The sequence below is a fragment of the Phyllostomus discolor genome, chromosome 4, assembly GCF_004126475.2.
Source record: "Phyllostomus discolor isolate MPI-MPIP mPhyDis1 chromosome 4, mPhyDis1.pri.v3, whole genome shotgun sequence".
In the NCBI taxonomy this organism is placed as follows: domain Eukaryota; kingdom Metazoa; phylum Chordata; class Mammalia; order Chiroptera; family Phyllostomidae; genus Phyllostomus; species Phyllostomus discolor.
The window spans coordinates 14,174,026-14,199,718 of NC_040906.2; the positions used below are offsets into that span (position 1 = coordinate 14,174,026).

General features: G+C 61.2%; 1 protein-coding gene across 2 annotated transcripts; it reads right to left on the bottom strand.

Moving 5' to 3' along the window:
• ASIC4 (acid sensing ion channel subunit family member 4) lies at positions 1-23,093 on the bottom strand. 2 transcript variants are annotated; one of them, XM_028509802.2, is made up of 10 exons: positions 21,323-22,101; positions 6,041-6,185; positions 5,816-5,943; positions 5,460-5,622; positions 4,944-5,000; positions 2,894-3,047; positions 1,612-1,703; positions 1,456-1,535; positions 1,025-1,129; positions 1-839 (listed from the first exon to the last, which is right to left on the bottom strand). In XM_028509802.2, exons 1-10 carry the CDS (start codon positions 21,902-21,904, stop codon positions 726-728), a joined length of 1,620 nt encoding a protein of 539 aa, XP_028365603.2. In that variant the 5' UTR covers positions 21,905-22,101; the 3' UTR covers positions 1-725. The 2 variants fall into 2 exon arrangements, with proteins under 2 accessions (XP_028365603.2, XP_035878701.1); XM_036022808.1 differs by lacking the exon at positions 4,944-5,000 and having other exon boundaries at positions 21,323-23,093.
• Positions 23,094-25,693: the final 2,600 nt, after the last annotated feature.

Genomic DNA, 25,693 nt, shown 5'->3' on the forward strand with positions numbered 1-25,693 from the left:
TTCCTTATGCCTCTTTATTCCTAGTTTCATCAGCACTTTATAAAGCCAGACTGGAGACAGAGGCCTGAGAAGACTTTCCCACTCCCAAGCTCAGCCAGGGTCTGAAGGGCCCGCCTGCTCCCTGTGGAGGGGACTTGGGGGGGGGCAGGGATCGGGCAGGGGAACCCGAGCTGGGCCAGGCCTGCTGGGCCACCCGCTCCCCCTGCCAGATGAGGAGCTGGGCCTGCAGAGGGGCAGGGAATAGGAGAAGCCCAGCAGTCCCAGCTCCTGGGAGCCCGCCCTTCCCTGTTGACACTCTAGGGCTGGGACCCTGGCTGTCACCGAATCACCCACCCCATGGCCCCACCCACCTTCTATATCTGTACCCCCACCCCCACCCTGTCCTCCCTAAATATATACAAATGTACACAGGGTTCCACCCCTTCTGGGGCTTCTCCACCTCCCTCTCTTCTCCCCTTTCCCCTCCCTGGGGGCCCATGGCCTGCTCTCCAGCCTCCCTGGGCACCAGCCAGCCTCAGGAGGGGAGTAGGGACAAGAAGGACCCTTGTGCAAAGCAGCTGGTGCCACGGTTGGTGAGAAGAGGGGCTGAGTCTCTGTTCTCCTAGTGAGCACCACTGCCCTCTCCCCGCCACAGCCTTGGGCTGCCCCCGGGCCTTCTGTCCCAGGAGCAGGAAGATCCAGGGAGGAGTCCCAGACTCCTGAGTCCTTTCAGACACAGCATCATCCTAGCAAGCGAAGTCTTCAAAGAGGCCTCCTGGGGGGCCGTGCGGGTGGTGATGGTTGGGGAGCAGGTTGCCGGCTCCCCCACCTTCAGCCTGACCCCGGCCTGGACAGGGACTCTGCAAGGCGAAGCAGGAGACTTCAAACCACACCCCCAAGGCCCGTATAGCCAGCCTTTCCGTGTCCCTGGGGCAGAGGCTCCAAGGGGGCCAGGGACCCCCTCTCGTGGGCCAGTCCAGAAATCTCGGGAGCGCTCAGTCCTGGGAGAAGGAGCTGGCTGCTCGCCCTGCAGGCTCACCCTCACCTGCTCTTTCAGCTCCTGCAGTCCCAAGGTAGAGATGCCCCCCGTGGAGGTCCTCAGGGGGGTCTTGGGACGACGCCACACCCGCTTCAGTCGGTCCCAGGACACCTTGGGGTTCAGGGTCAGGGCATAGCTGTGGGCTCAGGAGACTTGGCAGCGGGGGGGGGCAGACTCACCAGGCTCGCGTTATAGGGCTTGCTGCCCAGCCAAGCCAACCCCCGCTAGGACCCCCGGTCCTCTCCACCCGTCCCTTTCTCCTGACTTCTCAGAGCCCTCAGGCCTCCCGGTCAGCCAGGGGAGTCGGGCAAGGGACCCAGAGCCGGACTTCCCAGCTAGACCGGCTCCACCGGGAAGCCCGCACTGCCCCTCTGCTTTTCTCAGAGCCCCTCCCGCTCCTCGCTGTGTGGGGGACCCCAAACAGGCCCCTTCCTTGCCTCATAAATGTAGTCCAGGATTTCCAACAGTGTGAGGATGCTGGCCCCGATGAAGAGGCCCATCTGTCCCCCGAGGTCTCCTGGGGAGCATGACAGCAGGGTCAGAGGGAGCAGGCCCAGCCCGCCCACACCCACAGAACCTGGGCCAGGTCTCACCCAGCAGGGCTGACAAGCCATAGGCTGCTCGCTGCTCCATGGCCTCGGAGGTCAGGGCTTCAAAAAAGACATCCAGGACGAGGAAGTTCTCCCTGCGGGGAAAGGAAGCGGGAAGTCCACGTGAGACCACCTTCCCAAGGGGGTGGCTGGCAGGCACATCCCAGGGCCAGAAGTGCCTATCTGAAGGTAACTCCCCTGCGACTCCCAAAGGCTGTGAGGGGAGTTGGTCCCAGATGCACATTAGCATCACACTCTGAAGGTTAGCAAAAAGCCTGGGAGAGAGAGAAAGAAAAAAAAAAAAAAAAAAAGCCTGGGCCTGCAGTTTCCTGCCTGCCTTCCCTAAAGCAGCAGATAGTGTTCATGTTCCTTGCCCCTGTACCTCTCTAGAACCTTCAGTGGCTCCCTATGACTAAGAGTCCACTCCAAAATTCTTCTCCCAGACTCCTGAGACTGCCCGTGATCTGTCGCATTGTTTGTGCCTTCCTATCCAAGCTGCCTTCTCATCTGCATCTCATGCCCCCCTGCCCCCCACCCCCCACTCAGGCCAGTCTCCACATCATCCCACAGCTCTCTAACTGGGATGCTTCCCCTCTCCTCCGTTCTCTTCCCCTCACAGACCTGGGGTCCTCAGAGGCTGCGCCCACACCTCCCCGGCTTCCCCTCCCCCATGCACATTCATCTCTCCCGGGGCCCGAGGAGCAGCACCGCACAGCCACAGCCACAGCCACACATGGTTTCATCCACAAACTGTGCCATGGGCTTTGTGTCGTAATCACCTCTGTCCCAACAGACAGGACCCAGCACTGGGCCTGTCGCTCGGAGGATGCCCAGCATTTGTAGATTGGCTGCAAGGTACCAGACCCAGCGCTTGGGGGGCCCCTCCTGTGGGCCACCCATTCCTCTCCCAGCCCTCCCAGTTTCTCTCCCTCACCACGGCATTCACTCAACATGCCTTCAACAGCCCAGGTTGCTGGGGCAGAAAGACACATAACAGAGGGCTCCAAAACAATAGGTACGTGCAATGACAGCGACAGGTGCAGGGTACTTAGGAGCTCAGATGAAAGGCATTTGGACCAGGGGCTTCAGTGGAGGTGGAGACAACAGATGTGACTTGGAGGATGGGTAGGGATCGATCGGAAGAAAAGGACTGTGAAAAGCATTCCTGGCAGAAGACTCCTTATTAACAAAGCTGCCCCCTGCTCCCTGTCTCCACCATGCACCAGGCCTGTTGAGGGTGGCCTCCGCCCCACACGCACGCACACGCTTACATGCACACACATACCGTATGTAGGTTTCATTGCGGTTGTACTTCCTGGCCAGGTACCGGGCTGAGCCCCTGTTGGGGATCCTGACCATGGAGATCTCTTTCCCGTAGCGGGTCAGGTTGCAAGGAGTAGGACAGAAACACGGGCCCTCGGAGCCCCCACCCAGGGAGTCTGCAACACAGAGGCACCAGCTGCAGTGGGGGCGGGCAGGGGCCTGGGTGGCCCAGAGGCCCACCAGCTGCAGAGGCTGCCCTGAGGCAGCCACTGAGGGCCTTGGCTGTCCTCTGGGCCTGGCACTGCCCAGAGGACACAGGGTGGGGGTCCCATCCTATACCAGCTCCAGACTATCCAAGACAGCAGGTGAGGCTCCCAGGCACCCTCCCGCAGGCTTGTCCCTCTGTCCCCCAGCTCCCTGGTGCAGGAGGTCCCCATGGCTCAGAGGGAGGGCCTGGCCCATCCACCAGAGCTCATCAAACACATGAGGCCTCAAACACACCAAGGGACCTGGAGTGGAGGCCAGGATGAATGGGTGAATAGGTGAGTGGTTGGATGGACGGGTAGACAGACAGACAGCCAAAAGAACAAGTGGATGGATAGGACTTGTATGCCCAGTATGCTGGGTTTTCTCTGTTGAGCCCTTCAGATCCACCCTCCATTCTCCTCCACCTTTCTCTGTGGCTAGGAGGCTGAGCTCCACCAAATATATCACCTAGACCCCCTCGTCTTCCACCTTTGGGCTGGGTTTGGCCAGTGGGAGCTCCTAGCAGGGTCAGAAGGCAAGGAGGGGAGAGATACCAGGGTGTTTCTTTTTCCCGGCTTCCTTACTGCCAGGCCGCAGCTGGCAGAGGCTTCATCCCTCCTCCCGTGCCCACAGCTCCTGTCCGTTGGCCCTCTCGGACAGCCAGTGCTCTCTCTGGGTTCCAACATGGGTCCCTTCCTGCCTGCATCCAGGCCTGGGGGAGTAAAGCCCCCCGATGTTGCTGGTTCTGAGGAGCCTCGCCACCCCTTGTGGTTCACTGGTCCCTGCTCACACATCTGTTCCTTCACTAGGCACTCTGCGATCGCCTCTTGGATTGGCACAGCTGGTTAGAACAGAAGGTCCCCATGTGAGTCCACAGCCTCGGCACCTCCTCCCACGGCTCCATCATCTGGATCATTGCACTGCTCTTCTTACCAGCCACCCTGCTTCTGGCCTCACCCCCCACCTGTCCATCCTCCACACCTAATCAGAGTCACCCTCCTAACACCAGAGAGTGCTCTTGCCATGCCTTAAACCATTGTTGGCTTCCCAGGGCCTCCTCTACTTTTCCCCTCCCCCAGGCTTCCGCTCCCCCTCCTGGGTTCCCTGCCCTCAGCACACTGATCTTGCAGTGTGCTAGACACACACTCCACCTGGCCACAGGGCCTTTAGCGTGTGCTGTTCTCACTGTCTAGAACAGGCCCCCTTTTCACCTGGGTGTCTCTGTCGCTTCTAGGAATCCTCCCTGCCAAGCCAGGTCCCCCCGCCTCGGGGCCTTGCGGGATGCCTGAGTTTCCCCTGTGCGAGGACTAACACAGTGTGTTGTCACACCTATCCACAGCCATGCCCAGCAGTGAGCTCCGCAAGAGCAGGGCTCTTGTGCCCCCTCTCACCTCCTGCACCCACACGGGCTGTAAGCGCCTGGAGAATGAATGGATGAATGGATGAATGAGTAAATGAACTGCAGGTCAGACAGGACCTGTGGACAGATGGCATCTGCCTTCCCCACACTGAGAGCCAGCAGTGCACTTTTCCTCACACCAAGAGAGCAGTCCTTTCACTTCCCCAGAAAGGCAAGCTCATTTGCTGACCCAAGACAGGAAGCCTGGATTCTCTGCAACCCCTCACCCTGCTGCCTCCACTTACCCAAATGTCCACACCCGCAAAGGTCTTCAGACCCCTGGAGGTATGGGATAAGTCTTGGCCCCCAGGAAGAGCCCCCCGGGGAAAGGCTGGGGGGAGGAGAGCCCAGGCAGTTAGGAGGAGGGCGGACAGAGAGGTGAGGAGGAGGGTGATGGAGAGGCGGAAGGGGAGCAGGCAGCACGGACCCAGGGTGTGGTCGGCACACTCAATGTAGATATTTGGTGGGCAGATGGTCTCGTTGCCTAAAAGGAGAGAAGATTATTCCTGGAGGCTAGGGTTCCATCCCCAGTCTCCACCACATTCCCAATGTGGGCACACTCGTGCTCGCACACACACATACCCCAAATGGGCATGTTTGCACATACACACGCAGGCATGGCTGTATACATGCTCATGCATGTAAACACAAAAGTGTACACCTGCAAACATATGCATATGCACGTGTTCAAACACATGCACGCAACCTCCACAAGCACACAGGTACAGAGGTACATGAGCATGTGTATGCATAAATGCATATTACTGTGCACGTGTGCATCCCACATGCACATGTTAAAGCATGCATAAAATCCCACACATATGGATGCAAACGTGCACACATGTTGCACACATGCGCATGCACATGAGCAATGCTCTGCTCCTGGAGGTTCCGGAGCCTGGCAGGGTGGCCCAGAGGGTCCGTGGGGAGGTGGGGTGCCCACCTGGCATGTGCACCATTCGGCAGTGGCAGCGCTGAAGCACGGCCTCCTTCTCACAGCGCAGCCGGCAAGCAGACACACTGTAGGCTGAGTAGCCCTGAAGCTCAGGCTCCCTGAGCCCACTCTCCGCCCGGCAGTTGCCCCAGGGCTGAGGCAGGTAGGTCAGCTGCAGAGGTGGGCATGACGGGGTAGGTCATGCCCAGGAGTCCCACCCAGCCCTCCAGTGCCCACAGCCCCAAGCAAAGTCCATGGGCAGACTGATGGGCTGTGAGCTTTGGGAAGAAGGTCTGGTCAGCATCCCCACTAAGCCCAAAGGCTCTGCCCCGTGCCCAACCCAGCGCCCAGCTGGAGGTGTTCACCCGCTGTTCCTGGCAGGACACGAAGGTCTGGAAGCCTGGGGACACGCCGAAGCCCAGCTGGTGGATGTAGGGTGGCTCCTCCTGGCTGTGGATCTGCACTCGGATGCCAGCCTCAAACGACGTCTCATCTGCACGGCAGAGATGGGGAGCTCTCAAAAGCCATCCCCGGCAGGCGGTCCAGGCCAGAGCCCCCAGGTTGGCCCTGTCCCTGCCCCACCTACGTACTTGTCTCTCTCCAGATGGGCAGGTACTCCTCCTGCTGGATGTCCAGCATGATCTCCAGGCCACTGCCCATGCCCCCCGCCCGGCTGGGAAGGGAGCTTTGTGGGTCCGCGTTGAAAGTGTAACACTTCCCATAGCGAGTATAGACCTGGCAGGGGAGGGGAGGGAGGGAGAGAGAAGAGAAGGGGAGAGGGAAGGAGAGGCTAAGACAACTCCTTATGCTTAGGGTTCCCTGTCTCCCCGCCCCCTGCCAGGGTCACCAGACCTGCCTGGGCAGCCCTGTCCCATGTTCCAGCAATCAATCTACACAGCCCAGCCTCTCACCTGAGCTCCATCTCTTCTGCTGATATCCTCCCTTAGATGATCGAAAGGCATCTCCAGCTTAACAAATCAACAGCAGACTCTGGACGTCGTCCCCAATCCCGGCCCCGCACACACACCGCTCTCCTCCTCTGCATCAGGGCCTCTGCTGTCTACGAAATCGCTCAGGCCAGAATGCCTGAAACCTCCTCTCCCTCACCAGCAGCTTTCTTGGGCAATTCTCTTCTGCAATCTGTTTAGAATTTACCCACTTTCCTTCCACATTGCGTCCCCGCTTCTGCCGTCATCTCCCACCTGGCCACGGCAGTGCGCTCCTAACCAGCTTCCCTCCCTCCACCCTCGGCTCTGCCTCCAGGCCATTCACATAGCAGCCGGGGCTCCTTCCGACCAAGCGGCTTAAAGCCCCAAAACGGCAACAACAGCTTTCCATTTCCTGCAGAATAAAGCCAGACTCCTTCCCTAGCCTGAAAGTCACCATGGAAGGCGACCCTTGCCAATCTCTCCTGCCACTCGACCCCCAGACAAATCTCTGACAAATTCAAACTCGTTCCTCGGACCTTGGCTCAGGCAGGTCCCTCTCCTGGAATGCCTCCCCTCCCGTTTTGGCGAGGCTCGCTCGCTGTTCGTCTCTCAAAGCTCAGCTGAGGTGTCCCTTCCTCATACGCACACTCATACACCACACACGTTCCCAGTTTCACCCCCCACCTGGCAATCAGCGTGTCTGTTGGCTGGCTCTAAGTGCTGGTCAAGGCCTGAGAGCAGCCCTGGCTGGTGTGGCTCAGTGGGTTGAACACCAGCCTGCAAACCCAAAGGCCACAGGTTCAATTCCCAGTCAGGGCACATGCTTGGGTTGCAGGCCACGTCCCTGGTTGGGGGCATGTGAGAGGCAGCCAACCCGTGTTTCTCTCACACATCAGTGTTTCTCTCCCTCTCTTTTTCTCCCTCCCTTCCCCTCTCTCTAAAAAATAAATACAACCTTTTAAAAATAAAAAGACCTGAAACGACATTGTTTATCTGTCTGTCTCCTAGTAGTCCAATGTTCCTCTTTCCCCCGCCAACAGAGTTTGTGCTGCACAGGACCAGTGACCCTGTGCAACTGTCTGGTGTCCCCAGCACCCGGCCCAGCGCACCGGGAACGCAAAGGACCAAATCAGCAGTTGCTGTTTCTGCCGCGCGGAACGAAGCCTGTCTTGGACCCGGCAGAGAGCTCCCCGGCATAGACACCACGAGAGGGCGCTGGCGCCTCGGGGATGGATGCCGAGGCCGGCGGGGCGCAGCTGAGGTGGGGATTTGTGGCAGCAGCTGGGTGGGAGGAGGTTGAGGGAGAGGCAGACGCCAGTGTCCCCTGCCAGGCTCGCCCCACAGAGACAAGCCCCCGTGTCAAAGCCATCACAGGCAGCACCATCCCTGGGGGCCGGGGGTCAGTGCACTCAATCACTCTCTCTCGCTCCCCCTCCCCTTTCCTTGGGAACATATTTACACTGGCAAAAACGGGGAGGAAAGGTGTGAGGCATGTTAGGGAAAAGCTACCCTAAATGCCTAGCTTCAGAGGGGCAGCGTAGAAGGCAGATGGGGCTGGACTGAGGACAGTGGGAGTGAGCCGTTCTAAGAACTGGGGGGCTGGGGGCACCCTCGTTGTAGGGTGAGGTCAGGTCCCCCGTCCTCACTAGGTTAACAACCCTGCTGAGCCTCCCCTCTCACATGGGTCTTCTAACACCCTAACACCCTGACTCGGGTTCCTAAAACGAAACACGCACCATGCGGTTTACAGAACATGGTAACATCTACCGCTGCCCCGTTTCATCCCCTCGGCAACCCTGGTGTCCGGTAGGTTGAGTTAACTGGATTATTACCCAAGGGCCACACCACTAGTCAGTGGGAGAGGCGTACATTCATCTAGACCCAAGACTCTGCTTGTTCTGGGGAGGTGCCCCCCTGCCCAAGCCCCAGCTCCTGCTCCAGCCCCACTCAGCTGTGATGTGACCCACAACCACCATCCCCTCGTCTCCTGTCCCTCCTTCCTGTCCACTCCACTCCTCTCCAGACCGTCCTCACTCTTTCTTCTCCGTGTCTGCTGCTCTCGATCCCTCACCTCCCCTCCTGTCCCTCCCTTCCTGCTTCTGCATCCTCACCCCCTTCTGGCTTCCGGTTCCTAACTCCGTTTCACCCGTGGCCAGCTCCCTGCCGTGTGTGTGTCTATGCGTGGGTCAGCAGTAGGCACCACGGACAGCCCAGCACACTCTCTCTCTGGCCCAGGCACTGCGCTAGATGCTTAACATACGCTCTCCAGTTGCACCCTCACAACCACCCCACGTCCGACTGAGGAGGAACTGAGCCTTGGGGAGGTAAGCCGATCTGCCCAGGTCTCCAAGGCCCGTGCTCTGCAGACTTTGGGTGCAGATGTGCGCACAGAGCACCTGGGGATCTTGTTAATGCAGATTCTGGGTGTGTTAAATGCACTGGGGGCGGGGGTGGGACTCAGAGTCCGCATTTCCAGCCACCTGCAGGTTGCACTTTGAGCAGAAAGGCCCTAGATGGACTGGGGAGAGTCCAGCTAGACCCGTGTTCTCCCCAGAGAGAGGGGGACCCTGAGGGAGACTGGGTGCAAGATTTCTGTGTCCCCACTGGTGCGGGAAAGGCAGAAGGGAATATGTAAGTATTTGCCTCAATTTTCAAAGCACCCACCCTCTTCCTATTCCCAGCCAAGATGTTGGAATCTGCTTTCGCTGATGCAGCCCGTTTTGAGTGAATGCTCCAGCTGAGAGGCTAAGCAAGGCATGAGCTGCAGGGGGGACCAGGGCGGTGAGCTGCTCACTCGTGTGCCCCAGCGTGCTGGATCGCGGCAGCAGAGCCCTGCCTGTCGGCAACTCCTGGCGTTTTCACAGCTCGGTCTCATCCACGGGACGGTGGACCGCCTGAGGCCAGGAGCCCCGTGTTGCCATCTCGGCACCCCCAGAGCCCAGTGCAGTTTGCAGAGGGAGGCCTGAGGCAGAGGGAAGGGGTGCAAAGTGAGCACTGCCAAACGCCCCAGCTTCGTACCAGGTCCCGCGTTACGGGCCTGTGGTCTGTGATCCCCTGTGGGCCTCTAAGACGACCACGTGAGCTAAGCAAGTAGCATGGCCTCCATCCGATGATGAAGAACCTTAGAGATGCAAAGTGACTTGGCTAAGGACACACGGCCAGTAAATGAGACTCAAACAGAATGGAGCCCGATGCCGAAACAGTGCTTCCAAGTCACCTGGCAGTGTTCCCGGAAAGAGCGGCTCGGGTGGATTCCTCACCCGCCGTGGGTTTGGGGCAGCCTCCCTGCCTGAGGTCCCCAACAGGTACATGCAGACACACACTGCACGGCACGGAGCCCAGCGCTGGGCAGGGCCCAGCCAATGGGGACGGCTTTGGCTCTCACGGCTTTGGAGGAGAGCGGTACGTGGCACCCGGGCCTTGAGGCGGCTGTGACAAAGGGGGGTGGGTGGGAGGACTTCGGGTCTGATGGGTGTAGTTGTCAGGAAATGGACAGGCCAGACTGGCGGGGCCAGGCCACCTGCACAGCCGGGGTCAGGCCCAACTGCTGGGCAGAGCAGAACGTTGCTCTGGAGACGGTCCCCGGGCCAGGCGGGCAGTGGCAGGTGGAGCCGCCAGCTCCTAAGTGGCAGAATATTTGTGGCAGCACAGCCCACAGCTTCTTCCATGGAGACGGCACGACCGCTCAGCCAGAGGGTCCCACTGGCTGGCCACTGCTCTCTCCCCATGGACTGGCCCGAAAGGAGGGTGTGTGCACAGAAGGTGAGAGTCCGAGGCTCAGCCACGCAAAGGGGCAGGTTCCGGGCCAGGATGTGCGCTGATGGGTTGAGGGGCTGTCTCCAGACCACCCACCACCAGCCCTCAGCCCCAGACCTTGTCCACACCTCAGGCCCCGCCTCCTCCTTCAGCCTGGCCCTCCCTCTTCTGTGCCCTTCCTTGCTCTCTGCCTCGGTTTCCAAGCCCACCCCCCTGGTTCCAGGCTGAGGCACATGGCCTCCCAGAGCCCTTCTGGACCTAGGCTGGACAGCTGCTTGATAAGAATCTGTCTGCGCTTCGTGAAGACCCTGGGGCCTCTCCACCGCCTTCCTTCCGGCCAGCCTCTGCCTGTCCCTCCCGGACCGGTCCCCCTTTAAGGTTAGGCTGGACCTGCTGTGGGTTGGTCTGTCTCCCAGCCTCTGTCCTCTGATCTCGGTCTCTCTCTCAAGTCCCTCATCCAGGCCTGTCTGTCCTCAGCATCCAATCAATTATCCCTCTGGTCTCTGTTTCTCTGCCTCTTGCTTTTTGTCAGCCTGTCCATTCCCCGGCCTCTGTTGTCCTGGCTCCCCACCCCACCCCATGTTCCTCTGCTGTCTGCACCCCCATCTTGTTTGCTCTCCTCTCCGTCCCTCAGTCCAGCTGTCTGGTCTCTATCTCTCGTCTTCCTCTTAGACTCTTCCCTGGCCCTGACGCTGCTCCCCCTGCCCAAGCTAGACACCCTCCCCTGGTGCCCTCCCCTCCTCGACCCTGCCGTTCCTCCAGGTCTGCCCCAGATAATGACCAGGGGGGTCGAGAGAGACCCAAACTTGTGGCTTTTCTGTCCTTTGAGTCTCATCTACCCACAGCCTCCATTTCCTCTGGCTGGCTTGCCTGCGTTGTCTCCCACCCCTCCCCGCCCCCTCCTCCTCCCTGTAGTCACAGAGCCCATGGGGTTAACAGGCAATTAGCAGGTCCAGGGCTCAAAGCTGTGAGGGAGAGGGCCCAGCCTCCAGGAGATAAGGAGCCGCCAGGAGCAGCGGAGGCTGGGCTAATCCCGGAGCTAATCTGCAGCCTGGGCTTTATCTCCACTGTGCTTCGGGCACCCTGCCTCTGCCAAGGCCCTGGCACCCCCCCCCCCTCTTCCACGGCAGCTTCATCCTCCCCTTCCAATTCCATCGGCTCTCCGCTGCTGCAGTCCAGCCACAAGCCTCCCACTTGGGCCCCGGGATCATTGCTCCGGAGCCCTGCATTCCTCCGGGGTCCAGTGGAAGGGGGTGCATCCTCGTACACCCGGGGTTGGAGCGCTCCAGGCCCAGTTCTACTCAGGGGTGGCAGAAGCATCCAGGTTCGAAGTGTCCTTCTCCGTCCTCAGGAGGGGCAGAGGCAGGAAGATGGCACCCACTCAAAAAGCCTGGGGTGTCTGAGCTGGAGGAAATTGGAAGTCACACTCAGTCCAAACCCTCACTGTACAAAAGCCAAAACAGAAGTCTGGAGATGGCAAGGTACATGTCCGAGGGTGCACCAAAAAGGGGGCCAAATTCAGAATGAGAGCCTAGTCCCCCCACCCAGTGGCCCTAGCATTCTCCACTAACCTCAGTCTCCCCCAGGGAGACCCTGGTCTCGGCTCGGGCTCCCCCACTGACAACCTATATAGACCTGGTTAGTAAAGTGATTGATTGACTTCTGGGGGCCTCAGTTTCCTCATCTGTTCAGTGAAGACAGACATTCCTGCTTGATTAATTTCATAGGGTGGTTGTCTCAAAAGAGACAACATATATGAAAGCCATTTGCAACACTGATGCCTCAGTGTGAGCAATAAGAGAGCTGTAGAGACCAGGAAGAACCACGCTGGGGCAGAGAGCACCATTGCACACGGCGCCAGAGACAGGGCCACGTAAGCTCATAATGTGGGGGGGAAGGGGCACGTATATTTCGCAGCCTGCCAAAACGGGGTTCAAATCCCGGCTTCGCCACCAACCTTGGACGAACGACCCTGGGTGCATGATTTAACCTGTCTGAGCCTCGGGCTGCGCACCTGTAGAAGAGGAATGGGGATTCCTTCTCCTGACGTTAGTCATGAGGATTAGAGATCAGCTCAAGAAAAGTGGAAGCTTATTCGAGGAACGGAGCTTCCTGCCAAGACGGTGCGGCCATTTTGGTCTTGGATTCCTACCGGGCCCGTCCTCACAGGGCCTCCCGCACCTTGGTACAGACTCTCTCTCAGGTACAGCGATCTGGGAGAGACAGTGCTTCGTGGAGGACAGAGCTCTACCAGCGAGAAATGCCCAGGCTCTGAGATGGGCCTCTCCCACCAGATGGGAAGCGGCACCCGGAGCCCAGGCCAGAAGCCCAGTGTGGCTCACCACCAGTGGGTTCAAACCCCCGTGGGCCCTGCCTACCCTTATTGTCTGTGGGATTTGGACTCCGTCATGTAACCTCTTGGATCCTCCATTTCTCACCTGTAAAATGGGAATAATAACAGGCCCCCTTCAGAGGTACCGTGACGAGAGAAACGCAGCTAATGTTTATTTGGTGCTTACGCCATGCCAAGTGCCGTCCTAAGTGCTTTATTAACTCCTTAATCCTCACGGAAATCCCAAACTGGAGGTCTCTTATCATCTCCATTCTATGGACAAGAAAGGAGGCCCAGAGAGGTAAGGAGCCTGCCAGGGCCACAGGGCGTGGTGGAGCGGGGTGGGGGGGTGGAGGGGGCCCAGGAGGTCTGATGCTGGTCTGTGCTCACAGCCACCGTGGGATGCCATGTGCCTGGCATCATGCCGGCAAACAGTAGGCGCTCAAGAAGCAGTGTGTGCTCCGACAGCGCTCATTGGCCCAACACTGTTCCTTGAGCCCGTGCAGTGTGTCAGGCGTGGCGCCTGGTGCCAGGGATGATGCAGAGAACCAAACAGTCTCAGCCCAGCCCAAAGGGGTTTGCTGTCTGGCTGCAGAGACATTTGTTCAGGCACAAAGTGTTTGTTGAGCACTTACACTCTGAGCCAGGTGCAAAGCGGCGGGCACCAGAACACAAAGCGCACGGCTACAGTCAGATCGTTGCTACTTGTGCTTGGTGCTGTGATGGGGGGCTGGGCCAGTCCTCCGGCAGTGGAACAGGGGTTCCACTGGGCTGGAGAGCGAAGCCCCTCAGAGCAAGCCCAGTCACCAGCCCGGGAAGGGCATCGGCCATGCCACTATCAGATAGAGGGAGAACATCCCCCCCAAGCAAGCCCGACCCCCTCTCTTACCACAGGGCCAACACAGTGCCCCACCCCTCACCCCTACAGCCACTCCAGTGCTGTTCAGGGTGACTTCCTCCCCGAAGTAGAAGCGCTGTAGGGCCTAGGAGGAAATGGGCGCAGGATTTGTTCAAATGCAAATGTGGGAGGGGTGGTGGGAGGAAAGTAGGGACCCGGTCTAGGTCCTGTGACTCCAGGCTGAGGCCGCGCTGGCAGCCGGGGACCCCTTGGGGCCACGCGGGGCAGAACACCGTGATTCCAGGCGAGCACCGCCTTTCCGCCGAAGAGGAGAGCTCCGGGCTCCAAGACGCAGGTACACAGCCAAACCTATTGCCAGGTAACGGCTGCCTAGGCCTCAAACCCTAGAAAGTCAATTTTCCAGGCGGGAATATTTTTAATTTGCAACTAAGTCCTTCCCTGATATTCCCGCCCCTCGATGCAAAGTTAGGCGTTCAGGAGTTTTGCTTACACTGTGGAGCACAAACCCACGGCCCGGCGGGAGCTCAGGAGCCGAGCCTGAGAAGACGGCAGTGGAAGTGGTGGAGGTGGTGGAGGTGGTGACGGCGGTGGGTGGGTGGGCGCCGCTCCAGATCCCATCCCCGCCCCCACATCTCCACCCCCGCATAGGTACCCCGGCTTACAGGCCGGGCCCACCCGCACCCAGAGGGCCACACCCAGGGGACTGCACCCAGCGCCTCGCGCTCCTCTCCGCCTTCCTCTCTCCCGCGGGGCAGGCATCCATCAAAGCGCCCGAGCGCCCTCCCTCCCGTCTCCTCTGGGCTCCTCCGCTCTCCTCCCTGGGTTTGCCTCATTTGCATTCCCTCGGCTCCCGGCTCCTCGGCAAAGTGACCTCCGCACACAGCGGCGCCAGAGGCTTCCACCGCGGAGGGAGCCACCGCCGCCCGCCCGGCCGGGGAGGGGAGAGGGGGCGAGAGGCTGGACGGCGAGGCGGGGGCCCAGAGAGAGGCCTGCAGAGCTGGGTCCGCCCAGCGGGCCTGGGAGAGGTGGGAAAGGCCTGGTGCCGGGGGAGTGGGGGGGAGCGCAGAGGGCCTCGGGTGGGATTTGAACCCTCGACCTCAGGTCCCCAGCGGGGTGGGAGTGTGACTGGGGTGGGGGGCAAGCACCTGGCCAGCGAAGCTGCGCCTCAGAAACGGAACCCCAGTTTGGAACTTGGGGTTCCCCGACAAGTCGTTTTCCTCCCTCCGCACTCCCACTCGAGAAGGGCCAGGCGTGCGGGGCAGTCGCCAGGGGTCCCCAGCCCGCCCCACCCCCGAGGCTGCCCCGCCCCCGCCCCACTTCTCCGGCCCGCCTAGCAGCCTCCCCTCCCCCGTTTGGTATTTACACCTTTCACACATTTGTAAGCTATTATCCTGTCCACGCTTAGTCACCGCTGAGCCAAGCGCCACGGATTTAGCTCCTTTAATCTTTCCTCCTAAATCAATCCTCCATTTCCCCTTAATCATCCCGTGGCTCCTCTCTGAACCCTCGCCGCTGCCTCGGCTACTGCAGCCCTTGCCTGTCTCTCTGGAACGGCTCTCCCTCCAACCCAAACCGGGTGTCCCAAGGGCATGGTGAACATTGAGGGGTGGGGGGGTAGGTTTCCGGCGCTGCCATCCTCTGGCCTGGGAGCCGGGGTAAGACGTGTAGGCACCCTCTACCCCTTCCGGAAAACAGGGCACTCCGCACCCTCACCCTCTGGGTGTCTGCCCTCCCCCTGCCTCGCACCCCCATTCATCTGGGGTGGTTCCAAGACCCTAAGTCTGCACCATGATTTGCAAAAACAATAATATAACCCAAGAAACCACCCTCGGGCCTTTGGTCCACGGCTCTGGCTGTCCCCACTCCAGCTGCTTTAAGGAGGGGGCATTGCCGGGAGGGCCTGGAAGGGCAGGGAAGCACGGGTAACCCCCAGCCTGAGGCTGCCCTCTCCTCCCCTCCTCCAGGGCTACTGACTGACTGCCCATCTCCACCTGACCACCTCAGTCTGCAGCCCACATTCACTCTCTCCCCTCCACCCAGGAGTTTCAACCTCAGCGACCCTGAGGCTCTTGTGCTCCCTAGGGTGCTCCAGCCCCCCTGCCCCCATTCCTGATCCTTCCTGCCCCCTGCCTGGGCGGAGCAGAGGCAACCCTGCCGCCAGCCACGAGAGGGAGCGGATTCCTCTGGGAAGCAGAAGGGCAGGGGTGGGAGTCCCGAAAGGAGCACGGGTAGGGGAGATCGAGGGAGGAGGGATGGGAGGGGCACGTGGGGGCCATTTCTTCAAATGCTAATCAGCATCTTCCGGCGGTGCCGTGAGAAGCTGAGCTGATAATGAGCCCAGCTCGGGGCTGATTCCTGATTAATGAAGAGGCCACTGGGCTGCTAAGTGGGGCTGGGTGGGGGCACGTCCCTCATGGCCCTCCCGCTGCCCTTGCAGACCAGCCCTCCGTAACAATAACAGCCCCTGCCCTTAGCGTCTCTGCCAACACCACTCAAATCCCCCTCTGCCAACGCCACTGGCCAATGAGTGTGAGCGCGTCTGAGAGCGCCCCCTTCAGGGCCAGCAGCCAGTGGCAGGGCGGCCGGTGAGGGCTAGTACGCTGGATTCCTGTAATTGAGTTGTAAGTAGTCCTCAGAGTTTTGTTCCTTTAATCGGAAAAAATTTTATTAAAATAGTCAAGGCTCAGGGCTTCTCTGGACAACCTGGAAGGCTTCCCCAACCCCCACCAACCTGCACCAACCCCCACCAATACCGGGCATCCCTAACCATAGGGCAAGTTAGCTGGGGCGGCTCCATTCAAGCATGAGATTTTTAGGTCTCCTCAGGGTCCACCCTTCCCTATGTGTGTGCCCTCCCAGGCTGGACCTGCCTGGCTCCTGAAAGCAGGACCAACCCTGAACTAGCTGTTGAATTAAATGTTCTCAAGTTTCATGCCTCAGGAAAAAAACGGGACCAGAGGGGACAGAGGGCTGGGCAGGGGGTGGGGATCAGAGGTAAGCTCCTTCAGTAGTAAGAGCCCTGGACTAACCTCAGCGGATGCCCCCTCCCTTCCAGAGTCAAGAAGGCAAAGGCCCTCAGGTCTCTGGTGACAGTGGCAAGGGCATGGAGTCGGGATGCGTAAAGCAGCCCCTCCCATGGCCACAGACAGGGGGCAGAGGGCTGTCAGTATGGGCCTGACCGCACCGGGGAAGGACACAGGCGCAGGAGGAAGCTTGGACAGAAGGCAGGGGTTTGCCGAGGGGCCTCCGTAGGGTGTCAGGGAAGTCAGAGAGTGATGGGGAGCTTGCACCTTGCTCCCCTTGCCTCAGCGCTGTCCTGGTGGCAGCTGGGGTGGAGCTGGGAGAGGAGGGAGGAGGACAGGGAGGGGACTGCCCAGCTGGAAGAGGCCTTGTCTAATTGTGCCTGATTAGTAGAGAGGAAGAGAACAGGGCGAGTGATTAATAGTCTCGGCAGTCACCAGCATGTGCAGAGGGAGGGCTGGGAGGGGGAGGGAAGTCAGAGCCCAGGGGAGGGGGGATGGAGACAGTGGAGTGCCCACAGGTCCTTGGTCACCTGCCCCTCCACGGAGGAGGACGGGTTTATACCCCTGTCTCCTCAAGGCTGCATTCCCCATTTCCCCTGCGCCTCGACTTTCCAGACAATAGAAGGGAGAAGACCAAGGTCATGTCCCGCACCCAGGAAGAAAGGTGTACTGCTGCTCACGTGGTGTTTCCAAATACCTCGATGTGCCCAGACACAGGCCCCATCCTCGGCTCAACCTGGGCCCTCAGCCCAGCGATGAGATGCCAGGATTCCAATCACTGCGCGCAGCTGTTGCCTTATATTCTTTGATACCAGTTGGAGTCCCTAGCCCCGCCCAGTCTGGCAGCCGGAACCTCGTTCCTAGGACCAGGGCTGCCCTGTCCAATACGGCAGCCACCAGCCACATGCGGCTACTTGAAGGGAACATTCATTTTCTCTGTCACACTAATCACGTTTCAGACGCTCAATAGCTGGGGTGGCTAGTGACTACCATGTGGGGCAGCGCGGAGACAGGACATTTCTGTCACCACAGCATGTCCTGTGGGGTAGCAGTGACCTCCAGTGCGTGCTCACGCTCCCGCACCTACGCACCTACACGTGTGCGTGTGAATATTTGGGAGGGTTGCTTAGCAGGGGAATGCTCTGAGAGGGGAGGGGGGGGAGAGCGGGGGCTTGAGGGTCTGGGAAGGGGGAAAGGCGAGGTGATGGAGAGCAGCAAAGGTGCCGGTGGATGGGTCGGAAAATGGCAGGTGGTGCTGGGCACGGTCAGGCGAGAGCGAGCCAGGAGTCGGGGCGGTGGCATTCTGACAGCTGACACTTTGCTCATGCCAGGTCCTGTGCTAAATATGCTCTCGCTCTAATCCCCACAACGACCCACATTTTTTTAGGCTCTAATATTCTATGTAATGACTACAAAAGCCGACGCTTGTGGGAGCTCTTCTGACTCCTCCAAGGGCGCACAGCTTAGAGGGGAGAGCCAAGGTTCGAATCCATGTGGCCTGGCTCCAGAGCCTGCACACTTGACTGCCATAGCGTACCGTCCCCAGCTGAGAGGAGATGCTGGATGTGAGAGTCATCCTTGCATTTTACAGCTAAAGAAATGATGCCCGGGAAGGAAGAGTGATGTCTGCCTTCTAGTAAGTGGGCAGGCTGAGAGCGAGCCGCGGTGGGGAAAGTCTGGATGGGCCTCGGAGCGTTGGAGCAAGGGAGCAGATGGCGGGAGGAATCCGGGAGGAAAGGGCGAACGTGAAGGTGGCGGTGACATGTGGAGGTGGAGGTGGGCGTGGGGTGGTATGAGCATGATGAAGTAGGGGAAAGGGAAAGAGGAGAAGAGCTGGCGGGGGGTGGGGGGGCGCGGTAGGTAGGTGGAGGGGGGCCTGGGGCGAGAGGCGAGAGCATCCTCACCCAGGAGCCATCTCTTCTCCCTCCCCGTCCTCTCTCTCTCTCTCCTCTCTCTCCAAACCTCCCCCGGCCCAGCCTGGCTCATTCCGTCAACCTTCCCGATTTCCTTCAGCCCAGAGTGGTCTCCCCTCCGAACTCAGGCTCTTACTCTCCTTGTACCTAGTTTGGCCATTCATCCTGGCACCTCGTGACACTGTTTGGCTTGCACAGCCGGGTGACTCTCACACGGTTGGTTAAGCTTTGGAGTGGCTCCGTCCCCCTTCCACCACAAGACTAGAGGCTGCTTGAGGACAGGGACCCGGGACGAGGGCTTCCCTTCTTTGTTCTCGCCCGCAGCAGCTGGCAGGGAGCCTGGTCGGTGCTGGGAACGCCACGTTGATGGATTGAGTGAGGGAGTGGTTGGGAGTCAGCGAGGGGAGATCAGGGAACGTGGGGTGGCGGGGCGAGCGATGGCAGTAGTAACAGAAGCAAGAGCGGCAGCTTAGGGGACTGGGGGAGGGTGAATTACCCGGAATAAAAATAGGCTGGAAAATGTGACATTTATTAACTTGGATTCCGGAGGAAAGGTCACGGCAGAGTGGGGAGTGGAAAGGAGGAAGCGAGGGAAGCAACAGAAAACACACAACAGCCCCTTCCCCAAAGCCTGTCCCTGTCACTGAGCATCTCACCACTCGCGCCCCGGCAGGCTCTCCACCCACTGGCCGCTGTGCCTGTCTCCCCACCACAGACCCCTGTCGTGGCTCCATGCTCTCACCACAGTGCATAGTGGACCTCACGTCCTCATCAGAGACCCCCTGTCTTCCTCTCCACACCCCTTTTCCCATCTTGCTGAAACAGTGCACCCCATCTCCCCCATTGCCATAGATCATGGGTCCCCCTGCCAACCCCTAAGCCCAGACCCTGGGAATGTACAGCAGGCTCAGCCCTAGAATGTCAAGTCCAACGGGGAGTTACACTCAGCAGATAGGAGTGGGGTGTAGGCAGAAAGATAGGGGGTCCAGGCTGGGGGGGGCAGGGGGAGCAGGACCCAAAGGGAAATTCCTGCCCCTCAGTGGCTGCTTGTCCCCTCTGCCCCCTCACTGTCCTGTCGCAGCCCCAGAGCTGAGACCCACCACTTGTATTACCCTCCACCCTCCAGCCCCAGGGCCTGGGCAGGACCCACCTTTATCCCCACTAGGGTTTCCCCAGGATTCAGAGACACTCGCCAGCCTTGATCAGGGGACTCCCTCTTCCCACACCCCCTGGCATCGGCTCCTTTCCTGATGGGGAAGCAGGGAACCCCTGCCCGCCTCACCTTGCTTCCTCGCCCCTCCATCCCTTCCGCTCCTTCCCTCCCGCTGAGGTTTCACCCTCTTCTCCTTCTTTCCACCCCCCGCCAGGGCCCGGGACACACACTCCCACTCAGGAGCACAAAGCCCCCATTGATTCCCGCCCCAGCAACACCTGCTCAGACTGGGCTCTGTCCCCCCAGCTCGGGGTGAGGGTATGGTACAGAGGAGCCCCCAGGGCCTGAAAGTCCACATTCACACCCCACACCCCAGCTCTTTTGGGGGCCTCTCCCAGCCTGGCTTTGGGAGAGGCGACTTCTACCTAGAAGAGGGGGTTTGTAGCTGGACAACAGGTCAGTGCCCCTGACTCTTCTCCCAGCACAGTCCTCTCCTCTGTCCCTTCCTCCATGTCTGCCCCACTCCTCCGTCCCTTTGACACAGGACCTGAGGACGCAGGCGTGGTGGGAGCCAGGCACTTGGTGGGAGCGTGTTTCCTGGTGAGACTGAGGCAGTGAGCCAGTGAGCAAGTGAGAACCCGGGTCGGTGGGGGGTGGCCGGGTCGTGAGGAGGGAAAGCCTCCCGCCTCTTGGGCTGGCCCTGGAGGCTGGGCTGGAGTGGGCACCATGTTGACAACATGTATGTGCATTTGCGTCTGGGCAGTGGCAACATGCGTGCAGACACACACGTACACAATACTGGGAGTCAACTGGACTGAGGGCAGTCATCTCAAGCGCCAGGAAAAATACATACCCCGTGACTGGGTGAGCGGAGCACCGACAGACAGCGTGCAAGACGCACCCCCACACTCTCACACGCGTTGTGAGGGGTGGCGGCAGCAGCCCCCACCTGGGGAACAGGGGTTCAGAGAGATGGGGGGGTTGCCACGAGAGGGCACGGCACCCACAGCCTGACCCTGTCCCTGGCAGCTAAGTAAGAGGTGGGATGTGAGCACAGAGATAAGCAGCTCCCCAGATGGGTGTGTGGGTGTGTAGGTGTGCACGTGAGTGTAGTGGCAGGGACACTGAGTGTGTGTGACACGGAGCGTGCAGGGAGCTGTGGCCCGGAGCCGTAGAGCGGGGTGTGTGTGCGCGCCCAGCAGCGGCGAGGGCGAGCCGAGCACCGAGGAGTGAACAGAGTGAATGAGTGATTCTCGGTGTCAGAGCCAGAGCCGGGCAAGGGAGCAGCAGGAACCAGGGGACGGAGGGAGGGACTGGCGAGTGGGAGAAGCCGGAGGGGCCGCATGAAAGAGGGATGTGTGAGGGAGTCTGTGAAAGGGGGTGTGTGTGGGAGACACAGACACAGAGGGACACTGGTGCCCAGTGTACGCGAAGATCGCCTCTATCCAGCCTGCCGGCCGGGCCGGCTCCCCAGAAGGCAGTGTGAGTCCTTCCCCGGCTGGAGCCTCCCCCAGACGCCCTCTCCCCACCACCCTCATTAGGTGAGGAGAAGAATGTAGGAGTCACAGAAGAAACGTGGGGTCAGTGGGTCCAGCCTTCCCTGCCAGCTGACCAGCTGCGGGGCCCCTGGGCCCACTCCAGGCCCCCGGCCCCAGCCCCGGGCGCTGCAGCAGCAGCAGCAGCAGCAGCAAAGCCAAGAAGAGGAGCAGCAGCAGCGCCAGGGTAAGCCTCTGAGTGTCCCCGGCTCCGTGGCTGTGGAGCCAGAGGGAAACACCAAGCTCGGGGGAGACTCGAGGCCAGCCTCTGGTGGCGGAAGGAAGGGAAACCCGGTTGAGGATGCCCCCGCGCGCCACCCCCCACCGGCCTCCGGCCACCCCAGGCCAGGCGGGCCAGCTGGCAGGACTCACCACGGAGAAGTTGCTGGCGGAGCAGTGATGCCCACTGAAGTTGCAGCTCTTGAGCATGTCGGCCAGCTGGTGGCCAGTGCGGTTGAGGATGTCCACCATGTCGGGCTCCGGGTAGCGCAAGCCAGCGGCACGGTGCCCGTCCCGGTCTTTGGGGGGCAGCCCTGTCAGATTGGCCAGGTGGAAGATGTCAGCGTCGCTAAGTGCCGAATGCCGGAAGCGGTTGATGTTGCAGAGGGTGACAGCTGGGAAGCCCGCCACTGGGGCAGGGGCAGCGGGGTCCATTGCCACCAGGTGAGGCCAGGTTAGGTAGCCCCGGGCCAGGCCCGCCGCCTGGTACAGGAAGGCAGCCAGCGAGGTGAGGAGAGCCAGTGCCCACAGGGTTCTACGAAGTCCGTGGGGGCCTGGGCCACAGGCCCGGCCCAGCCCGTGCAGAGTGCTCGTGCTGGCAAAGGTGGCCAGGTCCCGGGGCGCTGCTGCCCCCCGCGCAGCCCCCAGGAGGCTCTGCTCATCCCCTGCCTCCTTCTCCTTGGGTTTCGCATCCTCCTCTGCAAATTTGATTTTGCACACAATCTCGATCGGCATCTGTCCCCGGCTGCTGGGACTGGACTGGCCAGAGCCTCCTTGCCCCTGTCCCTCCCCGGCCAGCAGCCCCCGGTGCCCTCCGGAGTGTCGGTGGTGGCAGCGGCGGCTCTTCTAAACTCAGGGCAAGCTGGAGGAGGATGGGGACAGGGTGGGGGCCTGAGGTGGGGGAGTCACTCCCACTCCGAGCAGCTCCGCAGCCCTGGTGCTGCCTCTGCCGCCGCTGCCTCTGCCGCCGCTTGTCTCTCTCCTCGATCGTCTCCTTGTGGCTTCCCTTATCAGCACCAGCACAGCTGTCAGCCCCTGCGTGTGTCCCTGCGAGCGAGCGAGTGAGCTGCTCCGCCACGCCGCGCAGCCCCAGCCGCTCCGCTCAGCATGTGCTCCGGAGCCCACCCCGTGCTTAATAATTCAGGACATGTCAACAGCGTTTCACCGGCGGCACGGGCGGCAGGAGCCAGGCCAGGGGAGGGGGCGGCCCCCAGCCTAGGACGGGGATCCCTGGTCCCTGCCTGAGACCTAGCTGATCTGCTCCCCGAAGTCTGGCTAGACCTTAGCCACTCGTGGGGTGCTCTGATGGCCCCACTCCCAGGCCACCCAGGGAAGAGGGCTGCACCCAGAGCACTCAGCTCATCCTGCCACTTGTTCTGGACCACACCTCAGAAGGCGTCACAGCCAACTCCAGCTCCCTGCTGCCTGCCTCCCTGCCTCCCGACGCCCGCACCCAGCCACCACCTGACCCCCACTGCCCCACTCACAGCGGCTTCCAGAAACTCCTTGGGAGAGCCACTTGTTTGAATGGGGGGCAGAGGAGGGCAGGATAGACAGACAAGGGAATAACAGGGAGACCACCGAGATTCTTGGCTTCCTCGGGGCTTTACTCCTGACTTTTACACGTCCATACCCTGCCCCTTCTGGGCCACAGGCTGCCCCAACCCCCAGGTTCAGTCACTTGACTATCTGGGACACAGGGCGCCCGGGCTGAACTGCACATCTATGGCCACTTTGCCTCCTCAAATGTTTCCCACATTTCTAGCCACAGCCAGGCTGGGGCGGGGTGGGGTCGGGGGGACACTATTGAGTGAATGGGCCAGGGAGCAGGGAGGCCGAATGGGGGTATCGAAGGGATTGGACATGTGCAGGGCTTGCACGGCAGGGGGTGCAGCCCTAAAGGGGCAGCCCCAGGCGGTGTTCCCCGGCAGGGTGGGGCAGGGGAGCCCTGGGTGGCTGCTGTCCTTCGGGAGGGGAAAGGCGGGCATGTGGGCCTGCTGCCACAGGCAGGACACCCCGTAGGCAGGACAGGAGGAGGGGCCTGGGTGCCGCCGGGGTGGGGGTGGTCACAGTGAGCAGCTTGTGGGCTGGGGGTCCTTATGAAAACGTGAGCCCCCATGGGGGAGGAAGCACTTGTCCCCTAGAGGAAATGGGGGGCTGATTAATCGGGGCACTAATGAGCAGCAGGGAGAGGAAGCTCTGGAGGGCGGGGGAGGCGGCTCCATCGATCTGAGCCGCGGAACCAGCAGCTGAAAAAAAAGTGAGAAGGGAATCGATCTGAGGGAAACTGCAGCTGCTGGGGATTAGAGCCCGAGGTCCACCCACTGCCCGGTGGCCACCCCTCCCCTGTGTCAGGCGGCAGGCCTGCCCTTCAGGTCGCAGCCCCTGCCTAGCCTTGGAGGAGGGGCGGGGGCTGGGGGCGGCCGGCGGGCAGGGAGCCACTCTGGCCACCCTTGGCTGCAGCACCAGGTCAGCCCCTTCAGTCACCACAGGTCACCCCAGCACAGGTGTCACACGCCCCCCTCCCCCCGGGCCATGTGCGGCCCCCTGCTGGGTTGCCCCTGACCTCACCCAAGGAGCTTCCTTGGGGCTCCCACGGCTGGACTTCCCCACCAGCCAGCTTCCCCACACTGGGAAGATGAGGCTCCTGGGGCCTGGGGCTGCACCCGGTGGGGTCCCCGACGGGGGAGCGGGGCTGACACTGGAAGCAGCCGCTGAGTGGGCACCCTGCCCCCTGCTCAGGCGGCCCCCCCGCGAGGCCCCTCCCCGCTGCGCTTCCCCTCTGGACCCTTCCCGCGCTTCCTCTCCCACCGCCGTGTCCTCCCTGCGCCGCTCTCTTCTTCCCCTTTCTCCCAGTATTGATTTTTCTTTACCGAGTTTTTTAAAAAGGTGATTTAATTGCTTTTTTTTTTAAGGTTGTTTCAGTCCGGGGCTCAGCCAGAAAAGTGGGGAGCTGCCCGCCCCCCCAAGCTTTCTCCAGCGCCCGGGGCAGCCCTGGACCCCAGGCCCATCCCTAACTCGCCTTGCCGCCCATCGAGATCACAGGGTCACGCCCCCCCCCCCCCACACACTGGCCTCTGCCGGGAGCCCCAAGCACACCCTCTGTCCTCCTGAGAGCCTGGCAGGGAGCCTTCGACCTCTGGCGGGAGTGAAGTGGGGAGCTGACCTGGTGTGGGGGGAGGGCAGGCAGCTCCAGCACGTACCCCCCACCGTTGCCCCCCAGGCAGCTGTCTGCAGTTGTCCCCAGGTCCCCATCACTAGCCTCCCAGGTGCCCAGGAATCCCGGTTGGGTTTAGTGGGAGTCTCCCCAACAGCCTTTCGGGCCAACCTTTGGTCAATCCCGCCCCCCTCCGGTGTCTCCTGTTTTCTCCCTAGCCCCCCACACCCTCTTTCTCTCTGGCCCCCGGCCCTTCTCCCCTCCCTCTCCCCGCTTCCCTGCCTGCCTCCCTCTCTGCCCGGCTGCAGTTGGGTGATAATCTCCCTCATTTAGCCTCCTGGCTGCTTCCCCGGCTCATTGCCCAGCTGGTCCCTGGGGCCCGGCCCAGCTTCTTCCCCGCCCCCACCCCCAGCCCAGCGCCCAAGCTCTCCCATCGCCTCCCTGCTCCCCCCACCCACTCCCAGGGGACCAGCTGCACCCTGCAGCGCGCACCAGGGCCAGTGTTGCCGGCCAGAACCCGCACTGGGTGTGATCGAAGTGGGAAGGGCTGTTGGGGACCCGAGTTGGGAGTGTGGGTGCCCGGTGCAGGGGGCCACCGGGGTGGGGGCAGGGCGTGACTGCAGGGTCAGGCTGTGCGGCCTCAGCCAGGCGTCCTGTGTCCTCCAGTTGCCCCCATCCCTGGACTTGTTCCCAGCCCAATCCTCCACCCTCCTACCCCCCAGGGGATGAACTAGGCTTCCTGACAGCGAAGACGCTGGATGGACTCAGAGGTGACATTAGAGTGGCATCCGTACAGGGCATGGGGGGGCGGACAGAAGCATGAGGGGGGTGACAGGGAGAGCAGAAGCGTTCTGACTCAGACACCTGGGAGGGGGCAAAAGGTTTCATTTGAGCACAGTGGCCCCAAGGCGAACCCGGAGACCCTCCCAGGATGCAGCTCGGGGTGCTCCAAGGGCACCTCCAGGCCCTTCTAGCTCAGGGCCCCTGGGGCTCTGCCTCTTCTCCTGGCACAGGGAGACCCTCGGGCTGAGCCGCATTTGCCCCTTCCCGCCACCTGTGGGCCCAACTCTTCCCCTGGGTGTCCCCAATCACAAGTGACATGACCCCCAAACTCCTAGAAAGGGTTCTCCTAGGGAGAGTCCCCAGCCTCCTCCTGGTGCCAGAGGATGCCCCCGTGCCACCCCCGACACTCGAGCGCCTGTCCCGGACCCTGCTCTGGTGCGGACCGAGGGATGAGCCAGTGTGGGACAGACGTGGGTGGGGAGGAGCAGGGACGGGGGCGGAGGCCGGGACTGGGCCAGCCCTGGCTGGCGAGCGAGCGGCGGTGACAAACGGGCTGTGTGCGGGGGCCGAGAGGCGGGGGGCGG

Excerpts from the sequence above, each read along its gene's own strand:
- ASIC4 (XM_028509802.2), bottom strand. The coding sequence starts at position 21,904 with ATGCCGATCGAGATTGTGTGCAAAATCAAATTTGCAGAGGAGGATGCG. Across the intron at positions 5,001-5,459 it reads CCGAATGGTGCACATGCCAG|GCAACGAGACCATCTGCCCA; the intron begins GTGGGCACCCCA and ends CTCTCCTTTTAG. Across the intron at positions 3,048-4,943 it reads GTGTGCCGACCACACCCTGG|ACTCCCTGGGTGGGGGCTCC; the intron begins GTCCGTGCTGCC and ends TCTGTGTTGCAG.